At 33.0% G+C, this 23,615-nt stretch overlaps 1 protein-coding gene across 1 annotated transcript; it reads left to right on the top strand.

Moving 5' to 3' along the window:
• The first annotated feature begins 1,450 nt into the window (after positions 1-1,450).
• On the top strand, positions 1,451-22,298 carry LOC134234006 (serine protease inhibitor Cvsi-2-like). The gene is made up of 3 exons (XM_062716067.1): positions 1,451-1,521; positions 21,817-21,930; positions 22,171-22,298. Exons 1-3 carry the CDS (start codon positions 1,479-1,481, stop codon positions 22,296-22,298), a joined length of 285 nt encoding a protein of 94 aa, XP_062572051.1. The 5' UTR covers positions 1,451-1,478.
• Positions 22,299-23,615: the final 1,317 nt, after the last annotated feature.

Below are 23,615 nucleotides of genomic sequence, written 5' to 3' on the forward strand. Positions count from 1 at the left end.
AGTGTACTTTTAAAATTGTTTAGTTTTAGACAGTTTTCAGAAAGTTAGTATGGCTACTTATAACACATTGAACTACATATGTGGATTAATTGCTTTTTGTTTGATTTTACTTTCGTCGACGTCATTCGTGGATAAAAAAAAGTTTCCTTTGGTTGCTGTTGGGTTTGTATGCAGCATAATTCATTCTTATAAAGACATATATGAAATTAGATGTAATTGTTTATTATTCAAGTTTACAACTTTTTAACGAATTAATATAATGCTTTTTATATTGATTTGCAAGTTTGGCGGTATCAGCATATTCCATTTCAACATAACATATAAAAACAACCAAACAAACAAACAATTAGAGATGCAGATTTATTGTCACTTGAATATTTTTCCAATTTCTTAAATTCAGCTAATAAAGGTACATCCAATAAAAGTGCCCTGCCTATTCACAATGTGAAAGAAGATCCGCTATTATTTGTATTTTTTTCTGTAATTCACTATCGAAAATCCTATATAAAGTACAGCTTTCAATTAAAGTACAGATTTGAATTTCATGTATATGACAGCGATATTTTTTTATCTTATATGTACATGTATTTAACCTCTGAGTATTCGTGATGTTAAATGAGAAATTAAATAAAAAATCATTGCTTCTTGCCTTCTTTAACGCTTTATTTACTGAAATTTGCAAAAAGGAATATCCTGGATTGTCGTATCTTTTTCTTTCTGTGTATATGAAATCCTTAAGAATGAATATCCAAAAATATTTCTTTTCCCCAAAATCCTAAACATAGAGATACGGATTACAGTAAATAAAAACTGAAATAAATGTCTTCATGACATAACTCATTGTATTAACACGATAATAAACAGACACGCGGAAACCGTCCAATGACCCCAGATAACCTTGGATAGTAGTACTGTAGATTGATTTACTGTGACCCATTTTACTACATGTAGCAATACAATCATTGTTTTATCGGAAAGAAAATTGTGGCATAATGACAGTACTAAATTTAATTGACTGCAACATTCTGTTCATAAATATCTGTTTTTTTCTATTGTTTATCGAAGATTATTCCAACAAACAGAGGAATTTCGCATGCATTTGAACAATTTTAATTATAAACAAGTAACCAAATTAAATCTTTTAAAAAAAGCATAACAAGTAACAGAAAAAATAACATTTTTCCATAAAAAAAATGACTATGACGAAAACTTTTTGAAAGCTGCATTATTGATAACGAACAGTATTCAAGCTCAAAAGGCAATTAGACATTACAAAATACGGACCTCCAAAACATCAGAGATGGGATCAGGTGCCATAGAGGATTGATTAAGATATGAACTAATCAAGAAGTTCTATATTACTTATGATGACGTATATAAATAAAAAAGCGCATGCGTTGAGGTACTGTACATATCAGTAGGTATATATAATGAAATATGCGCATTCGTATCTTTATATCTTAGTAAACTTAAGCAATATGAAGGCCACGATCTTGTGTATAACTCTTCTTATTGTAGCTGGTGAGTCTCATATTATATAATTTGAATTATTTAATAATTATCATTTGTCTTGTAAAAAGAAAAGATAGAAAAAAAGCACGGCGGGCAATGTACAATTGAAAACCTATGTTGTATAAATCTACTCTAAAATATAACTTTCTTGACTAATATCTCTATAATTTGTGTTTTTAACCTTTTTTATTTCATTCAAATCTATGCAAAAATGTTCACATATGTTGAAATAAACAAATCTTTTTTTGTAATCTATTTCCACACGACAAGAATACAACAACATATCATTCTATAGGCGTTTCTTCTTTGATTCCTTTTTCAATTCCTCCGACGCAAATGTATGGAATCTTTCATGAATTGTTAATTTTAACTTATTATAATCGCTTATTCACTTCGCTGTGAATACATTGTCACGTAGCTCTAGCCTAACTTAACTTCGAATCTAACTGGAAATGATATCAAACACTGATACTCCATGCACTTTCTTCCGCTTTAAACCGGTCAATCTTTTGTCTGTATTCAAATTTGTACATGTATTTCATGCAACTTTAGTATCTTTATAGGCTTAACTATTTCCCTTAGTAGTTTTAAAAGTTCGTTAAGGGTGGAGTAAAGTCAGTTCAAAGGAAAGAGGTTCATAAGATATATGAATTCTGTAAATAACTATGATTAAATTAGGTCGGACAACTCTCTGATAATTTCGGCACGTGAAAACAAGTTGGTTTACAGTAATCAGGAACCAAGTTCTAAGACGTAAGGGTTACTTACTTTCCGCACCTCAATAAAAATAAAAAAGCCTAACCTTTTGTTTATACTTGTATTTTTATAACTTATTCATGCACATTTATATACAAGGTATTTTATACCAGTAAATAAAATTTAAAAGCGCAATGTGAAATGTGAGAGGTATAAGGAGGTATATGTTTAATCAAATATTAGCCTTTGAAAGTTTCAATGGCAGTTACTAAATTACTTTTGGAATGAATCCTCGTCATATAATTTTCATTTATTTCCCAATTTTTTTTAATTACTAAATGAACATTGTATATAGTTTTTGTATAACACAGTTGCATCTGAGAGGTGTACATTTTTCCACCATGAATGTAGTGGGACCGCCTGCACAGATGGCGCTCCTCACTGTGTTTTAGGCCAGTGTAGATGTACACACAATACATTCAAAGGTGAGGCTTTTTTAAGGTTACGACTCATTTGTCAAAAATCTTATATATATTTATATATTAAGCATATTCCAGATAAACAGATTTAGAGAAAACAAGCTAATTCAGAGAATTCGTGTCCCCCGCTTAGGGAAAAAGTCGGCTCCCCCTGACTGAATTTGTAGAATTATTAAATGTATACATGTATACTGAAGCAAATAAAATACATGTATGTCAATATGCATATAAAGATTTGATTGCTTATTCTTTATTATGTGTACAGAAGATTTTTTTTATATGGAATATTTATCACACTGTAATGATGATTTTATAACCTCATAAATTTTTCATTTCACATGCTGAATACTATTATTTAGTAAAAAAAATAGTATTTTAAAAAAAGAAAAAGAAAGAAAGGATCGATCGTGAATCGATCCCGGGACCTCTCACATTTGAAGCGAGAGACATAACCACTAGACCACGGAATCGCTATACGCAGTGTGAAGTATATGCAGAAGTGAAGTCACATACATGTATATATTCATGTTTTCATGTTCGGTATTCTCAAACTTTTACACAATCCATGGTGTTTGATTTATTTAGCCTTTAATAAACAGTTCTAATAGATGTAATAAGAACATAAAGTCCGCCGAGAACCTGTTTTATACGCAATAACTCTCCTCATGCCCCTGCGCTAAAAATAGCGACATGTAATACTATAAATACTAATAAAACAAACGGGGCGGGGCACTTTGAGAGGGGCGAGAGACGCCTTAGGGAGTTTTGGTATAAAATTACATTGCATAAGCTCAAAATCTTCTTGAAATATCGCCCGGAAATGATAGTGTTACGCACAGACAGAATGTATAAATTTACGACCTTGAACTTTGACCTTTTGACCTCAAAATCAATAGGGGTCTTCATTAGGCCACAGGGAGTTGTTATGTAAAATTTCATTGCAATAGCTCAAATGGTTCTAGAGATATCGTGTGGAAACGAAAGTGTTTTAACAGACAGAATTTGCTTATTTATGACCTTGACCTTTGACCTTTTGATCTCAAAATCAATAGGGGTCTTCTTTAGTCAATAGGGAGTTGCTATGCTAAATTTCATTGCAAAAGCTCAAAGGGTTCTCGAGATATCGTGTGGAAACGAAAGTGTTACAGACAGACAGAAAGACGGACGGACGGACGGACACACATTTGGTCATATATTGGGTACATCAAGTCCAAGTCCTATTGGATACTGCTTATTGGATACAAAAAAAGTGTACACACGAGAGAGCATTATTTGGGTATTTACTGTTCAAATCTTATTGGATATTAATCCTCGTGTCCGTATTTTATTGGGTTTTTTCTTATTATTTTTTATTCATTCCAATTTTATTATATATTTAATATTTGCTGGTAAATTCAGACAAGACTGAAAACCTTTGGTTTTGAACCCATATTTTTGTCAATTTCTGTGATATAGCTCTTTTATTGTAACACCTAACTAATTTGTTCTTAACAATAAGGATATACACCTGTATATTTCAAAATATCTAATATTAAAATATATGAATACCTAAGTGCAAAAAAAAAAATTGAATTGTGCAAACACAACTCAACACATCTCAGACTCTGTTCAACCTTTCTTGAATAACAAAAATAAGTATTTAAGGAGAAACCTTTTTGAGTCATGACCAATCAATAATAAGCAAATGCCCATTACATGTTGGGCAGAATGAAGGTATCCAACAGGCATTGGACAGGTGTCCAATACCTGTTGGATTGTATTTTGACGAAGGGATTAAACTACCCAAGAACAATTAAACATGTGTACATTGTCCGATTCTATTTGGGTTTCTTGAATCTCCTCATCAAAATACAACCCAACAGGTAATGGACACATGTCCAACTCCTCTTGGATATCTACATCCCACCCAACAGGTAATGGACACTTGTCCAATTCTTCTTGGGTTTCGTGAATTGCTTCATCAGAATACCACCCAACAGGTAATGGAAATCTGTCCAAATCCTTTTGGATATCTACATCCCACCCAACAGGAAATGGACACTTGTCCAATTCTTTTTGGGTTTCTTGAATCTCCTCATCAAAATACAACCCAACAGGTAATGGACACCTGTCCAACTCCTCTTGGATATCTACATCCCACCCAACAGGCAATGGACACTTGTCCAATTCTTCTTGGGTTTCTTAAATTGTTTCATAAGAATACCACCCAACAGGTAATGACATCTGTCCAACTCCTCTTGGATATCTACATCCCACCCAACAGGCAATGGACACTTGTCTAATTCTTGGGTTTCTGGAATTGCATCATCAAAATACAACCCAACAGGTAATGGACACCTGTCCAACTCCTCTTGGATATCTACATACCACCCAACAGGTAATGGACACTTGTCCAATTCTTCTTGGGTTTCTTGAATTGTTTCATCAGAATACCACCCAACAGGTAATGGAAATCTGTCCAACTCCTCTTGGATATCTACATCCCACCCAACAAGCAATGGACACTTGTCTAATTCTTGGGTTTTTTGAATTGCATCATCAAAATACAACCCAACAGGTAATGGACACCTGTCCAACTCCTCTTGGATATCTACATACCACCCAACAGGTAATGGACACTTGTCCAATTCTTCTTGGGTTTCTTGAATTGTTTCATCAGAATACCACCCAACAGGTAATGGACATCTGTCCAACTCCTCTTGGATATCTACATCCCACCCAACAAGCAATGGACACTTGTCTAATTCTTGGGTTTTTTGAATTGCATCATCAAAATACAACCCAACAGGTAATGGACACCTGTCCAACTCCTCTTGGATATCTACATCTAACCCAACAGGTAATGGACACTTGTCAAATTCTTCTTGGGTTTCTTGAATTGTTTCATCAGAATACCACCCAACAGGTAATGGACATCCGTCCAACTCCTCTTGGATATCTACATCCCACCCAACAGGCAATGGACACTTGTCTAATTCTTGGGTTTCTTGAGAATCTCCTCATAAGAATACTACCCAACATGTAATGGACACCTGTCCAATTCTTCTTGGATATCTTCATCCCTTCAATAATCTATAAATTAAAAGGTATTGGACATTCTTCTTGGGTTACTCAAAATTTTTTTCATAAGAAAGAAAACCCAATAGGTATTGGACATTGGTTCAACTCCTCTTGGATATTACATCCCAACATTAGAATAAAACCCAACAGGTAATGTTTACTTGTCCAATTCTTCTTGGGTTACTTATACCCTTCATTAAAATTGTCAAATTTGTCTTGGATATTTATACTCTTGCATTAGACTGCAAACCCAATAAGTATGACATTTACCTTCCCTAGTTGAATTCAAATTTATCTGCATAAGCATACATAAGTCCAAAACATATTTTAATACTTTAATTCTAACACTCCATATCTCATTCAGTGTACACTTTACAAATGATAGAGAATATATAAGCATTTTGTGCCTAAATTATTTGGCTTTTAAAGAATTTTATAACCATGTTTGCAAAATTTAAATTTAAATATTGGAACTTGGAGCAAGTCATTACAGGTAGAGCAAAATGCTAAAAACCATATTGATAAATAGATCACACCCTTGATAAAATATTTGCCTTCAGTTGCTAAGATTGTGTTGTATTATATGGAAAATTTCTATAATACTGTTTATTACAGATACATGCACAGTGCATATTTTCCCTGTAAAAAATAAAAATACTTCTGAGATGTAAAAGAATGGATTTAATAGTCACCGATGTTAAAAGATATTACATGTATCTCATTAATCTGGTTTGGAAATCACAAATTTAGTTTTGAAGCCGATTAAACAGTGTCGCACCAGAAAACTCAGTTACAAGTACAATGAATGAATTCGTTGTATCAAAACTTTAAAATAATTGATGCACTATGTCCAAATCTTTTCGACAAATCGGGATAAAGATGTTAACTCAAATCATCAGTTATAAGTCTTAGAGCAAGAGAAAAGTCATTACATGCCCAAATTTTACATGTAAGGCTTTGATCCTATATTTCATTAAATGTCAAAATGGTTTTATTTTTGTTTCTCTTCCATTCTTTCTTCTTCAGGGTCTCCCATGGCCTATACTGTATGATACCTCCATTGACCCTGCTCTTTTATATTGCCATATGTTTATCCAGTAGCAGTGGTTATGCTCAGGCAATCTTTGAAATATTCCTCATTTCATGCATCTCCTTCAAATCTGCCTCTGTCCTTTTTATTCATTCTGCAATTAGATAAAGGCATTTCTTTGCCGAATAAAACATGCTTTTCTTGACTACAGAAAGATCACCCTTTATGTTGATCAAACCCAATCAAGAAGTAGAAGTATATTTCTTATTCAAAAATATGTATTGATAAATAAAATGGAAGAAAAACTAAATTCTATCAACTCTTTTTTGTTTCTTCTATGTCTAACTGCATCTTCATCATACCCCCCCCCCCATCTTCCATAATTTTATCAAAATGGAATCATCATTCAACACACAAAACGATGTTGCATATTAATTAGACAGTTTGTTAGTTTCTGATTGTTAAGAAGGAGATTTTAAAAAGATTTAAACCTATTCCTTGCAAATGTAAGACTTCTAATGTAACACTATCAGTACATTAGGGGTACATAATCTTCAAAAACATCTCTACACTTAATGATAAAGCTTTCACATTAGTATTGTTTTTAGCCCAATGGTTCTGCTAAAGAGGATTTAAAATTGACCCAAACCTTAATAACTGCTTTGAAATTATATTGACAGGGACAGAGACACACTTGACACTCCATCCCCCCTTCCTGGGGTATGCTTTGCACAAAAGAAGAAGTCTCAATAAGCCATTATCTGTGGTCCCCGGTTTCTCGTCAAATTTTAAACTTTTATTAAAAAGCTTACGAAGTAAATTACATTGTTCTCTTATGTCTGTAGTATATGCTCCAATGTTTAGAAATTACAAATAATTGCAAAAAAGAACATGCGAAGCTGTGTTTTGAAGGTGGGGTCCTTTGATTTTCATGAATATCAAAAGAAATTTGTGACAGGTACCCACTTAAGAGCTTTCGTAAACATCGAGCGCAGATTTGTTCAAAGTCGACATCAAAATATAATGTGTATATTATATTTATACAGATTGTGTGAAATATCTTTGTTGAACAACATTGCGCTCTATGTCTTCTTACTAAAAGTATCATGATTTTGAATCTGTTCGGTGAGTACATTTACATAGGATTAACCTCTTGTTGACCTGCTAAGAATAGATAATATGTCACGTGATTCCATTCTGCCACAGGTGAATACCTTTGGAAAGCTTGTTTACTATAGAAAGCGACACAATCTGGTAGCTCGTATTTGAAAAGTGCAGACACCAGCTTTCATTTTTTTAAATTAAAAAAAAGGTCTCTGTAGACTTCGATGAATATCACTTATAAGTTAAACTTTGACGATTTTCAGGGACATTTTGTAATTCTCATGCACGTTTTAAATCGCAATATTCCTGTTCATTGCGAAAATTAAAGCACACGCGTAGATGTACATAAATACATGGAATATTCATTGCAGAATTTACAGCGAAGTTAAGAAATATATATACATGTCAGACAGGTAGTATCTGGGGGACAGGTGACCCATTCTTTTCAGGGATAAATATTGTGTTCTTAACCCACCCCCACCCACCCCCCCCCCCCCCCAAAAAAAAATAAATTCATATGCCTTTACGCTGCTCCAAGTCCCCATTTTCAAAAGGTGAGTTATTTCCCCTGAAGGGAACTTTTTTACTGTGTTTAATACGCATGCGCTATAAATAAAGTCACTTCCGCGGACGTTCTTGATGTAAGTATGTTCATGGTGTAATGCCTCTGTCATATGGAAAAATGTTATTGTGTTTGTGAATAAAAAGAAATCTTAACTGATTCGTATTTTTTTTAATTGCCCACTCATAGTCTCTTTCTGGATTTGTATTAATCTGTATAGTACTATAATAAGGTGCTGTGTGACCCCCCCCCCCCCTTACAAAAAAAAATCGAAACAAATTACTGATAAAATGCTGATACATATTCGAATAGGCCTATTTAAAAAAAAAAAAAACCTAATTTTCGGTAGTGGATGTTCTGCAGACGGATCATCATTATTTACAAAATGTGCGGAACAAATTTTTAGTTATAAAGTTTTAAAGAATTAATCTAGCCTGCTGCAGCCATATTTTCTTTGTATCTCTAGGAATTTTTTGGAGACTGATGACATGTCCATCTACAGTTTTACCTCTGACATTGCTGCATATACAGCAGTAGTTCGTCTTCCGCGACCGATACCAAGAAACTGCGTTTTTGCTCGATTTTATGTCATAATATAGAACTTTTACTTACAAGAACACATTTGTTGACAATTAAAGGCCTATTTCATTTGAATTAACCGTGTTTCTAGAATTCTTTATTAGTAAAATAATTGATTCATTGTATAGTATTAAAACTTTGAATGGAATTCTAAATGAATAATTTAATCTCATGTGCTCATGGAACGAAGAAAGACTAATTAAAATAGCATCGACCTGAATTCGTGTTACATATGTCGTATAAAGTCTAAGCTGCATTTAATCAAAGTTTTAGTGTAGGATCTAAGCATATGTACATGTATATTCCCGAGTAAAATACACATTTTGTTTTAGATCAGAGAATTGAGAGCAGAAACACGAAATTGATACAATAATTTCCTAGCGTATTTCTCGTTAATTAACGGAAAACATTCTTTTCTCAAGTGTTATTTTTTTTAAAGTGTGTAAGAGAGAGAGAGAGAGAGAGAGAGAGAGAGAGACCCCGTGTTACTGACATACATGTACATCTGTGAAAAAATATATGTACAGTAATTTTATTGAATTCACAATTAATAATTCTAATTATTTTTAATTTTCACAACTATGGTTCATATTCAACTGTTCAACCCATTTGCATATTCGTTCTCTGTACCTTTACGCAAGGAGGGGGGGGGGTCAAGGGGCTTAGCCCCAGCCCCACTTTTTCCCAATATTACTTTTTCTATTGAAAATTTTCATTGATAGACAGGTTGCCACCCCCCCCCCCACACACACACACAGTTTATACTACGGTAAAGTTATATAAGGGAAATTTAGTATTGTATGCCAAGGAACTGGTACTGAAATAAGTAGCTTTTTCAACTTTGGGCAAGGTTTTTCTTCGCTTGTCAACTTTTCCAGGTAAGAAAAAAAATATTTCTTTGGCTACCCCCCCCCCTTTTAAAGACGATGCTACATGCCTGGCTAATTCGTATAGCTTTCTAGAAAGGGGGGGGGCTAACAGACCCTTTATAAAATAATTTATTATCTAAAAAAAATGCAAACCATTTCCTTCTTTTAAAATTTTTAAATACAGCGTGTAAGTTGATCACTATTTTGTTGAATTATCGTATTGCGTAGTCCGCGGAAGTTAGGCTAGTGTAGAAGAGTTCCGATTTTGAGGGGAAATAACTCACTTTTTAAAATGGGGAATGTGAATAAACACACATTAATGTTGAAGTTTAATTATTCAAATAAAAATTGAGTATCTTTTTAACTCCTAATTCTACATTAATCGTTTTATCAAATTTATCAAATTCATGTTTCTTGTTTTCTTTTTCTCAGCCCCCCCCCTCCCCCCTTTACAAAAGAATGGTAGTGTATAGTGTATGTCTGTCTGTATTTACTGTTAATTATTATGCAATCGCTTGTGCTTTTCAAACAATCATATAAAAGAAAATTATTGTAGTGGGTAAAATATCTTGACATTTTATTCCACGATGATAGATTTTTTAAAAATTATTGCGATTAGGGGGATTTTCAAAACCCCGACAAAAATACCACAAGAATTAAAAAAGGCTCCTACCTACCCCAAGTTAAGAAGAATACGAATAATGCAAAATAAAATTCAAACATATTGAAGATTATCATTACCCATCGTATATTGTTTATTATTTCTTATCTCACGCTACAATTCATCGGTTTCTTCCTTTATATAATTATAATACCTAATTTAAATGTCTCCGCTCATTTGTATGTAATAATAGAGGAACCGTACTCTGTTCGAAAGAAAACGTTCCGGAATTTGTGTGTTCAGTAGGTGTTGAAAATCGGCTTATATTTCTTGATATTCCAAGTTATAAATAATGATTGTACAAAATGTTAATTAGAAATACTTTGTTTTACACAATGAAACTAAAAATAATACCGCATCTTCATGTATATTCTGTAAAATAAGGGCAAAAAAGGGACCACGCTACTATACTTAAGTGGAAAACTCCTTTAATTAGAATTGACTAAGCTGGATAGAAGTTAAAAATATGAAAAATTACAGTCAAACAGAATATGAATAACTTTCACCACATCAGACATGAAGTAGTGATCCTCAAATGAAATACACCTACAAGATGAAGCTATTTTATTTCTTTGAAGTGATAGCTAGTATTGTTTCTTTTCCTGTATGCCACCTCTATCAGAACAAAATGTTATACATTGTATTAACATAACCTATGACCGAATAGTACCACGGTATTTACTTTACAATTAATTAAGTTCTGGAACCAACCCTCAGATGCCCTAAAAACAAACGATTCAAAACTGGCAAAGGTAAAGGGCATCTGAAGAATATAAAATAAAATGATAGTACAAACAAGCAAACAGTGTCCATGAAAATGTTGGCAAACACTAGAAAAAATACTAAGGTACTTTCTCAAACTCAACATGAATACTAAAGAGGTTTTATGTAGCTGTATTGCACATACCAAAAGCTTTCCTGCCGTTAAAGGTTGGTTGCCTAGTAGTTATGTAGTATGTACAAGTTTTTCCCTCTATTTCTTCTAATTTAAGAAGCGAAAATGTCTCTAAAAATCTTATGGTTGGCATGAAGTATTCCTGATCATTTTACTGATTACTTACAATTGTCCTATTTCTGAGGGTCATCTTCTGATGAGTTTGTTCTCTGCAATGTTCACAATTGAAGTTCCTGTTTGACCTGTTACATATTGAAAATCCTCAATGAACACGATTATGGTTTTAATTTCCATTGCAATTATTGATTACTTTTATAAAAAAAAATCTAAACCAATTTATTGTAACATAATACTTAGGAAAATATTTATGAAATATCAATGGAAAAAAGGAATCATTATCTCCAGTTATCCTAAAATCACAAGTAAGCATTAATCATATAAATTCACATAGTTCACGTAAACTCATTAGCTTTTTGTGCTATCAAATCATAGTCATCGCTGTGCAATAAAGGAAATCAAGTACTAATCCACAGCTTGGTGGCAATAAAGTTACTATCCCCGAGTAAAAAGTGACAAACCCAAATATAGAGGCAAAAATTAAAAAGTAACATTGAAAAAAAGTTCATCGTGAAAAAAGTCAGGGTATTATCCATGTTAACTACAGATGATTCTTTTTAAAATTAAAGTTTAATTTAATTTTCGTTAGTAAAATTTAATCATATATAAATTAAAGATTTAAAAAAAAGAAAAAAGATTTTAAATATTCCTTTTCTGGTCATTCACTAGTTCGTCTAATTAAAATGAAGCAAAAATAATTTTGTTTTCATATTGAATCATTTAAAGCCATATATGGCGTATGTACAATCAAAATTATTAGACTGAAATTATAAAAACGTATTATTTGTATCATTAATTTATATAAACATGATAAAGATAGAAATTTTCCGTAAATTACAAAATCTAAGTCAATTGCGTTGTAAAGATATCAAACTTTAATTTGGATTCTCGAAATTTTCTCCGACTTGGAAGAAAATACAAAAGATTTAAATAACACATTACAGAGAAGATAAAATCATATTATTAGATGAAACGAGGTGTTCTCCATGCTCCGAATTGTATGAAAAGCTTTAATTTATATTTCTTTACTTAATTTTGTATTTTTCAAAAATATATTTTTTGATCAGTTACGCCATATATGGCTTTAAATAAAAAAAAAGCACAACATAATTGCATGACACTTATCATGGAGCTGATTGAGTAAATGTATATAATTTAATAATGAGATATCTGTGAGGCATATAAGTACATGCAAATATTGCTATATTAAACAAAGGAAAGGGGGAAATTCAAATTAGGAAAAAAAAAGATCGTTTTTAAGTAAATCAGTCTTGTAGTACTGCAAAATGGATGCAGTTGTGGAGATTTATGGATAATAGGAGCATGCTGTCTGGAATATTTCCATATAGGGAATTTAATAGCAAAAAGGAGTGAAAATACCAGTGGTGCTTTTCATGCATTACATGTGTATTTTAAAATTCCTAATAGCCCAAGGGGATTCCTCAGTGCAGAAAACCACTAGCCCCATCCTCAAAAATGGAAGCCCCGGGTGTAGCGCGATGCTAATTACACACCCATCATGTATAATAGTTATAGTAGCCCTATATCAATTTCAGTATCGTTTTAAATTAATGAAAACAAATGCCAAAAACAATAATTTTTAAAAAAATCCAAATAAAGCAGACACTCAAAATCAGAGACAGAAAGAAGCACTGTTTTGAATGAACGTTTTTCAGTAATACAATATTTAATGAATCTCTTACATATCAGATACTGTCTACATGAACCGATAATTTACAGCTGATTTATGAACACACGATTGTTAAAATTTTCATTTCCCTTTCCAATATACATTGTCAGAACATACTTAGTCGTTTATGATATAAAATTAAATAATTAACACTTTCGATTTATTAAAGATTATCTAACAATATACGATCATTTACTAAATACTTCTCGCCCTCAAGAGAGTTAAAAAGACAGAGAAAATTCAAAATACACACAAGTGCAAAGGATTAATTGTTCCGATATATCTATTTTAATTTTGTGCACAATTGTTTTCAAAATTACATTAAAATCAGTTTTCCTTAAACAAGAACCCAGCAATAGATAAATATTAATAGAATAAACTTACCTTTTCTCTAGTCAATCAGACAATCTTGTTGACATTAAGTGTTTCTTAATCGCCATATTTTTTTCCATGAAAACAAACGTTGTTATGATCAGGATCAACGGAAGTTGATTTTCGGAACTCTCGAGAATTTAGAGTTCCGAATGTAAAACTGAAACACAAAACACGGTGCGTCCGTGAAAGCAACTTTTTTGGACACTTTTTTGGACAAATCGTCGTGTCCAAGTTTTGTTGGGTACTAACCTGCAAATACCCAATTAGGGTGTTTTAAGCATATTCAGCGACACTTCTTATTGGGTATACCCAATAAGCAAAAAGTACCCAATAAGTACAATCTTGGCATGAAAAATACCCAATAAATGCACTCTCGTAAACACGGACAGACGGACGGACGGACGGACAAACCCAAATTAATATCCCCCACTTTTCAAGCGGGGGACAATAAAAATAGAACGCAATTGGAGTCCAATATCACAACAGGATTTGTATTTTTGTTTTGTTGACGGTCAGAATATTTTATAAATATCTATAGAACAAACCTGATTATTTCAAATAAATCTTAAAAGTTCTCTACTGGATGCATTCATGTGAAAAGTTTGATCTGTATTTTGATTTAACCTAAAAATCCAAATACTGAAAAGGAATAGATTTATACAGTACTAATAGTGAAAGGATTTCATTAGGTGTTGTATGTAGTGTTCCAGTAAAGAATGTCTCAAAAACTTGAAAACTTTTGAGACCAGCTATAGTACTAGGTCAGCTAACTCCCTGTTTAGATCAGTCACACGTCCCTTTCATTTCTCCTTTATGAAAAAAACCAGGATTTGGTCCTAGGACACATATCACAGGAACGAAATAAAAGAGTAGTCCCCAAGGCACAAATCTAATCATCCTTCTTATATTTTATTCTCCTTTCTCCTTCTCATTTTGAAATCCCTTTCAAGGCCATTTGGTATAAAATTACCTTATATCTTGCATTGCCTCTTCAACAATGTACGTAATAATAGTTTCCCTCCTTTTTTCGCTCTACGTAAAAAGGATATATGATGATATACAAGTATTGTTAAAAGTTTAAAGAATTAGAGGGATGTCTTGCTCGCATAATCTAAAGCTTACGATCAATTCAAATAGATAGATATATATACTAATGCTGCGTACTTATGACTATATTTTGCTCTGATTGTGGATACATTATTAAAACATTTCTTGTTTTTTAATTCCAGCTTGCACATCAGCCTCTGACTGTACAGAGCATTGTCTGGCCTTCGGTGACCAGCACTGTGTGGATGGCGAGTGCCATTGCCCATTTGATAACTTGATTCCTGGCGGAAGATAAACAACACCAGTAGTTAATTATTTTATAAGAATGTATTTTTGAAATAAAATTTACCTGGTTTTAGTATTGTTACTTTATAGTTATGACCAGCAAAGAAAAAAAAGTTGTTTTGAGATTTTGTCTGGTGACATGTCAGGTCTTTTTTTTTGTGAAAGACCTTGTATTTTTGTTTTTGTTTTTGTTTTTTTTTTGTACTTTTTCTTGCTTGATGAAATTTATGGAGATAACGAACAGTTATCAACCACAAAAGTCCAATAACTTATACAAAATAGGAGCAGAATAGACCTCCGAATTATCAGAGTGGGGAACATATGTCATGGAGGAGTGAGCCCGTGTCCAAGTGTTTAGAGGTTTTAAGAACAATTTTCCTCTAATTTTGACCACCAAGCAAAAATTTTAAAAAGGACACATGTGGGCAATAAAAAATTAAAACGAGACTGAACGATCACTCGGGAAACTAGGGTCAATTTTGTCGCACAGCCCAAGGTTATTATCATATTTAAACATAATCTCTTTCTTAGCCTTTTTAATGAGATTGGATTTTTTTTTTAAATTTTTTCCTATTTAAGTTCATGTATCATAAGTCGCTTAGCACAGTGCTAGAAGGGTGTAGCTCTCCTTAATGACCTAGATAATCTAAACATTTTTTTTTATATAAGGATCCTCCCATTAGAAACATCTTTATTTAAAAATTCAATAATAAGTGAACTTGATTTAAGAATTCGTGCATTACGGGTATCTCTTTGGAAAAGACCTTTGTTATATAGTGCTTATATTTTCTTTGGCTTATACTGTAACAGATGCTTACAAGAAAGGTATCTTATTTTTTCCTGACTTACTGTGTTCTTGTTACATGTAGTTTTAAATTGACTGATTCAATTTGTAAGGATAGTCTCGGAGAAGAAAAAATATTAAATTTATAATTATCCATTTACATTCCGAATGGTTTCACAACAAACAAACAGCTTCAAGGCTGTCAATACGTTTAAGAAATACTTGGAGAAAAAATATCGGATGATTAGTATTTGATGACGAATTTATGAAGAATTGTTGCAAAGTGAAGCATAAAAGAATTTTACATTTCTATATTTACATTTGCAAATGTTTTCCTTTATATAACACTACTGAAAGCAAGCGTTTTTATACCTGTATAAATACAGGTACGGGGTCAAGAGGTCATAGATTTGCGTATGGATAAACGTTCGACGTAATTTCTCAGTGACGTCATAAAGGGTCGACGCGCGTTCAGTGGATTACATACATGCCGTGGGGTTTGAAAGAATAATGCATTTCACACGTTAAAAGTCACAATCAGGCAAATTCAAAGTACGAATAAGTCACAAATGTAAATATAAGTAATAAGGTATCATTTTTTGAGTTTTATTGGGATGTAAAACGGGTTGGCACATGATCAAATCTTCCATAAAGCCCTTTGATCACATGACCAACCCGTTTTACATCCGAATAAAACTCAAAAAATGATACCTTATTTCTTAAATACGAACAGTATTCAAGATCAAAAGTCCATGAAACAATACAAAAAAGGAGCAGAGCAAACACAGACCTCCAAAACATCGGAGATGGGATCAAGTGCAATGGGGGTAGTTAGCATCCCCCGCCGACCGGTCACACCCGCCGTGTGCTCCTTTTCAGCGTATAAAAAATAGACTTAAAATAAGTATGAAAAACGTCAGTCAGCATTTGATTCAATGATAACTTTATGTGCTGACAAGATCATGAAATTATGACTTTAAACGAGACGTCTGAAATTCTTGTTTCATCAACTTGAATATAAGATTATGTGTTTCTACATGCCTCGAAAAAAAGTAGCAAGGTTTGATTCTTTAAAAAATAGTAGATAAGCTGGTTGAAATTTCATAACTACTTAGCTCGTTTAAGTTTCTAAGATTGTATTTAACAATTGTTGTCCAAGATTCTAAGCTTTTCTTAAAATTCACACATCCAAATTCATCACATGAATACCTACATAATGAATCTGGTTAGGTGATTTTAAACATAGTTAAATTGAATTCATATACCTTTCAGCAAGTCTAGCTCCTTACATGTACTCGTATTTAATAATTCCCTACAATGTTCACAAGCTTGTTTTTAACTTCAGCAACTCAGGTCTAATTGATATATTTTTTTTAATTCTCGCTATCTACATGCAAAAAGATCCGATCCTAAATTTGTATTTTGGTTCAACTTACAAAAGGTATTAAAGTTATATTCAAATCCGATAACAAAATTTCATAACCTTTGATAAAGTTCACGTTAGGTTGTATCCAACCTTGTATTTAACTATGCTCTCAACAAGAAGCAGAGGTCATAACCTACTCCATTCAACCAATTATCTGAAGTCCTTTTAAACTTTACCTAACAAAGTCTAATTGCTTCAATTTGTTTGATGTACACACCCTTAGAATACATCCAATACTACATTCCCATATGTTTAAATACTTTCTGAGAGAAGCAAGAAAAACAATGTTCTAGCATATTTTTTGTACTTGTATATCAGTTTGCATTGATTGCGATAAGAACTTATGCATATACTGATTTACGCATTAACGAGTAAGCACTATTGCAAAGCCTTGGCTTGAAAGTCTGAAAGAAATCTTGTATACATTATTTGAACAATATTTTGAAGATACCCAGTTGATCTCTAAATACACTGAAATGTAATGCTAATTCATTTTCTGAAATTCTAACTAAAGCGAGATTCTGTCTCACAAAGTCTCCGAATTATAAAAACATTAGATATAACTTGAAATTCAGAAATAGATATCTTCATGACATATATTACTGTATTAACACGACAATAAACAGATGAACCGATATCGTCTACTTATCATAGACAACATTTACGACTTACCTTGACCCAATTATAAAGCAAACCCACTACAATGATTTGAAAAGAAGGGAAGGCATCTTCTAAAAATACGACAAGCAGAAAAAACATACAAACAAACAAACAAAAAAATAAACTGACAAAAAGTTAGATCAATCTTCCCAGAATAATCTGAAAAGAAATAAAAAAAAAAACTTTACTGTCCATTGCTCGAATTTGCAAGTGCTTAACTTAAAGAGATGATGCGGTAAAAAATTGCCGAGGCGGATGGAAGGTGGAGCAACAGCAACTTTAAAAGAAATATACTATAGATAAATGATGAACTCAAAAAAGTGAGGGACCAACCCCAACCACCCCACCGGCCCCTGCCCTGCACATACATGCCATGTTTTACGGTTCGGTAGTGAATGGAATCCTTATTATATTATGATAAAGACGTAAACAGTTTAGATGAAAAAGATTTCATAATTTTTTTATATCCGTCTACTGAATTTTCTCATACCTGTATATTTTTGAAGTTTTGAATTCATTTACAATTTTTTATTTTGATCTTTAAATAAAGATTTTAAATTAAATGATAAAAAAAAAACATTGAACACACAAGGAATAGATTTCTAAAATAGTACACATTTTCTCTTTTATACTCGGACTTTCAATAAGGCGTGGCAATCTCGAAGCCACATAATTCATGTCTTAAATAGTGACACAGATTCTCATTGGTTATGAAATTATTAACATCAGCAACTTTAGATTGGATTGTTTTTGACAAGGATGAGATGACTTCTGCCCCACCTCTTTTCCGTACTAAACGCTGCCATTAGATCCATGTTACATTAGTTGATATTTGCCTGAATTTCTATCCAATATATTTTTCAAGTGTGAATGAAAGGCTGTGTAAATTTCAGTTTGTCAAGCTCTTAATTTGACCGAATTTCAATTCATTTTTTTTAAAAATGACGATAAGACCATACTCTAGCCTTATAATTAAAAAAGCGTAAATGGGGCTGTATTTGAGATATTTTTTTTTAAATGTTAACTTCGAGGGTATTTTAGATAGTGTTGGTATCTAAATACTTACAGTTTTGTACTAAGGCAACTGTGAAATTGATTTAAAAACCATTTTTGTGTATGCTCACGCATATAAATAACAGCGAGAAATTCAAATATTGAGTATATTTTTGGTGCTTTCAAACATGTAAAATGTAAATATAAGGAATGTTTATCAGTTTAGTGTGAATGATTGGTGTGTGAATCACACACACTTGCACGTAGGCATTTTTTTTCATGAAGCGCGCTAGCCTTCACATATGCCTATGTGACAAGTCTGTGTGATTCACACACCAATAAAGTATAAGTCACATTATCCACCGATGGGGTATACGATGAGAAACCGATGCATTTTTTGATGAAAATGGCGTGGTTGCCGACCGGGCACCACTAGTGATCGGACGGTGACTGAGTCCTTTTTTGCGAATCGGTGGGGTCGTCGGTAGGAAATAATTCGTAGTTAAAATTCGGCGATGTCTCCAACGATGCCTCACATCGCTCCTCATCGGCAACCCATCATTAACACATCTTTCAAGGATCAGCCGATGTATGGCCGAGCATCGTCCAATATCCGTTGAATCTAAGGTCATCGGGGAGTTTAGTGGTGTTCAACAGATAACGACCGATCATCGATCGATGTTCGAGCAAACATTGGCCTGTAGTCGACCGATGTACGTACAATGTTCACCAATGTATGAGTGATGTAATATACATCGGCCAATTATCCTGGAACATCGTTTTATGGTTAGCAATGCATCGCTGGGCCTTTGTAAGTCCGGCCGGCAACCACGCCATTTTTCTAATAAAACGCATTGGTTGTCCATCGTATAACCCATGGCTGGATAATATGACTGATAGTTTAAGGACTACTTGGCCGATGTGGACCGATGTTGGGGCATCGTTAACACCACGGATTACTACCGATTACCACCGGTCTACGGCTACCGGCCGGGAAATGTGACCTAGGCATTACTCACAGTAACTTAAAAACATTCCTTAAATATTCCCTCTTTATAGATGCTAAGTGAAGTAGCTGGGCTTCGCATTTTGATGTAGTTTCTGTACGTCTGTTTCTCATTTTTACATGTAACCCCCGTCTTTTTAAAAGCATTGATGCGGATCTGATTTCTATGTAAGCTACATATCTGTTGTATTTGTTGACCATTCAAAGTTACACTTGCTACTTATGATTTTAAAATGTTTCAATTGAAAAAAACTCATTTGTGCTGTTATGAATAATGATGAGCTAGCATCCACTGAGAATCCAGTTCACCATTTAAGAAACGCTAACTACGCAGTGTCGAGAAGTCACGCCTAACTAAAAGTCAAAGGATAGCAGAAAATTTTGCTAAACATAGTTTGACTCCATATCTCTTACTGTCAGTTGAGTAACAAAGCCTTTTATCAATAGATGAAGGATATGGAGAAAACGAATCATATTCAAATATCCAAGTCAGTAAAACAATACAAAATAGGAGCAGAGCTAACACGGACCTCCAAAACATCAGAGGTGGAATCAGATGCCATGGAGAAGTGAGCATCCCCTGCTGACCGGACACACCCGAGGTGTGCTCCTTGTCATGATTAGGAAATAACGGAAAAATCCGTCGTCAATTTAGCCTATAAAATAATGGTCTAACACTTTGTATAAAAAACATTAGTCAGCATTTGACTCAATGATAAATTGTATTTGCTGACAAGATCATTGTATCGACCAAAGAACTTAGGGAATGATGACTCTAAACGAGACTGCTGATGTTCTTAATTCATCATCTTGTTTGTCAACGATATCTTAAAGTATTTCATCCTGATAATTTCTTAATTCATCGGAAAATATTTAAATAAAAATCCTATTCATACTCTTCGTGTATTCCTAAAATGTGGACAAAAGTAACATATCTGTACTTTAAAAGTACCAAATACTCACATACTAGATGATTAAAAGCGCATGCGCTGATACGTACATTAGCTGGTATATATTGTGAAAATGCGTGTTCTTATCTATGTTACTTGATCATCATGAAGGCCACGATCTTGTGTATTACTCTTCTTGTCGTAGCTGGTGAGTAAATTATTTTAGGACTTGTGTATTAAAACTAATACCTACTTTTAGTTTTATTTGTGTTGCTTTTAAGAAGTAAAGCTCCACAATGGGCACAAAAATCAACATTTATCGTGAATATGATTTGTTTTTTAATCAATATTTCAATCCTATCTCAATAATTTAATTTTCGTTGTAATACGTCATTTGATTGGTTAAACGGTTTTATCCATTTTGTATAACATAACTTGCCTACGTCACAATGAGTTACGTCAAAAACGTATTACTCTGCTTCACGTTAACATTCAAAATATACTATATTTGAAGCCTTTTTCCGAAGGATAAAAATGGAAAAATTGTCTCATTGTCTACATTGAAATTAAATTATAAGGAATGGAGCTTATTTCAACTTATGCTATACGATATTACACAACTTGGGGCAGTTTACGCTTTTTATAAAACGCTTCGCGGTTTATAAAGCGTAAACTGCCCCAGGTTATGTTATATCGTATAACATAAGTTGGAATAAGCTTCATTCCTTAAATAAACAATAACAATTATCTATTAGACCAAAAAATGGAGACTTTGAAGACGATGAATCCATTTATTAAAAAAGAAAAAAATGACTGTTTCTTTCGGTCCGCGTTTTCTTGCAAAAGAGTGAATTTGAAAAGTATAGAAAGCAACACCTCATGATTAGATCAGTAAGTGAGGTGATTAAAGTCATTTTCAATAAGGGTTTATATGGGTTTTTCCGGTGATTCAATGTAATACACTTATTAAGTAAATTGAATATATTGATCAGTTAATATATTATATAATGCATGTATATCTATAAAGTAACATTAACTTAAAGAAATATGTTTCAAATCTGTTTTGATTTAATAATACCACTACTTGACACTCCAGTTGCCTCTGAGAGATGTACTTTTTTCCATCATGAGTGTACCACAGTCTCCTGTTCCGAGGGCGCCCCACACTGTGTCCTAGGACAATGTACCTGTACTCACAACACCGCCAAAGGTAAGATTTAATCACAAATTTAAGTATCAAAAACGTATATGGTTTATAGGTTTGTATTATCCTGGGTAGTATATAACGGTTAACTGAATAAATACAAAATTAATGTTCAAATGGTTCTGAATAAGAGAGAAGTAAAATCATATGAAATATATATGCATTGTACCAAATTGCTCTGGTTTAAGTATTTGCTCTGGCTTCAACATATATATATATTGTTATTTCTGTAATTTGCCTTTTTAGCTTGCACATCAGCCTCTGACTGTACAGAGCATTGTCTGGCCTTCGGTAACCAGCACTGTGTAGATGGGGAATGTCATTGTCCATTTGATAACATTATCCCTGGCGGACTTGGCGGATTCGGAAATTAAACATGAAAAAAAAAACAAATTTTTTTTTTGTTTTTTATTCAGTAAAATTGTTTCGATAATATATTATGGTATCCGACATGCATTAGCCTCAGTTTCAATTGGAATCGAATGCGTAACATATGTGTATGAGCTGAATACTCAGTATATTTAGACATAATTTTGATTTTATAGGGTAAGTATGTAAGAGGGGACATGCCCTTATTTATGACCTTTTCCTGTACTAGAAGACTTACCTCCTTTAACTGAATAAATATCAATTCTAAAAAATCTATCTGGTGAAAAGATTAGTATTCAATAATTTTTCTATTTCTACTGATCAAATACATTGTTTCCGATAAAGCATTTCTTAATACTCATAGAGATTTTTTTTTTATTGTATTAGAAGAAATTACTTCTTTCAACAGACTTCAATGTAATCTTCAAAGATTATTTACTGCTTAGGTAATAAGTTTGTTTGAAAATTTCTTTCTTATGAATCCTTTCCTACTTTAAAATGCTTCGAAATTACATCAGAGTATTTCAAACACAATCAATATTAAAGAATAGAAAATTTTGTCCTAATATTGGTCGGGTAGTTTAAGTTATTTCATAAGTTCGTGTTTTTCACTAGGAAACAAAGAAGTGTATAAAAAGGTTACTACCTGTCTACAGAATATCATTTCTGCCTCCTCTTTAGGGCCTATATAATCTGAATGTATTGACATGTGAAAATAACGTACAGTATTCGAGCTTTAAAGTCCATTAAACATTACAAAATAGGAGCGGAGTAAATATGGACCTCAAGTGCCATGGAAGAGTAAGCATCCCCTGCCAACCGGTCACACCAGCCGTGTGCTCCTTGTGAAGATCGGGAAATAATCCGTAGACATCTCAGTGTGAAAATAAGGGCATAACAATCATTAGAAAAACTTCCTTAAGCATATGACTTTATGTTAAAATATATATACTGACAAGGTAATTGTATGGACCAGAGGACTTACGAAATAATGTCTTTCATCGAAACTGCTGATATTTGCCTCATCAACTTGTTTGTCAATAACTTACCTCGTTTTAGAAATAGATCATTCATGGAATCGAATCTACTGATAGATATAAACTCTATATGCAGGTGACAAAGGTATGCTGTTGCCTTAGTAAGGGAAGTTGACGACTGAAAAGTTAAAGTCATGAAATTTATCGTGAAGCTTGGTTGTTAGATAGCATTTATGTCTTTTTCGAGTAAAAGACTTAAATATGAAACAAATGCGTTAGACTCTGTGCAATCTTTTGTTTGTTTTTTTTCGGCTCACAGGGATATATCGCGTCGACATAAGAATA

This window comes from Saccostrea cucullata, unplaced genomic scaffold, assembly GCF_032062105.1.
Source record: "Saccostrea cucullata isolate Sc308-1 unplaced genomic scaffold, CSIRO_AGI_Scuc_v1 ctg3845, whole genome shotgun sequence".
Lineage (NCBI taxonomy): Eukaryota > Metazoa > Mollusca > Bivalvia > Ostreida > Ostreidae > Saccostrea > Saccostrea cuccullata.

What these genes read in the sequence shown, in the direction of transcription:
- LOC134234006 (XM_062716067.1), top strand. Translation starts at nt 1,479, where the DNA reads ATGAAGGCCACGATCTTGTGTATAACTCTTCTTATTGTAGCTG. An exon ending in AACTCTTCTTATTGTAGCTG is followed by an intron (nt 1,522 to 21,816) that starts GTGAGTCTCATA and finishes TTGACACTCCAG; the next exon opens with TTGCCTCTGAGAGATGTACT. An exon ending in TACTCACAACACCGCCAAAG is followed by an intron (nt 21,931 to 22,170) that starts GTAAGATTTAAT and finishes TTGCCTTTTTAG; the next exon opens with CTTGCACATCAGCCTCTGAC.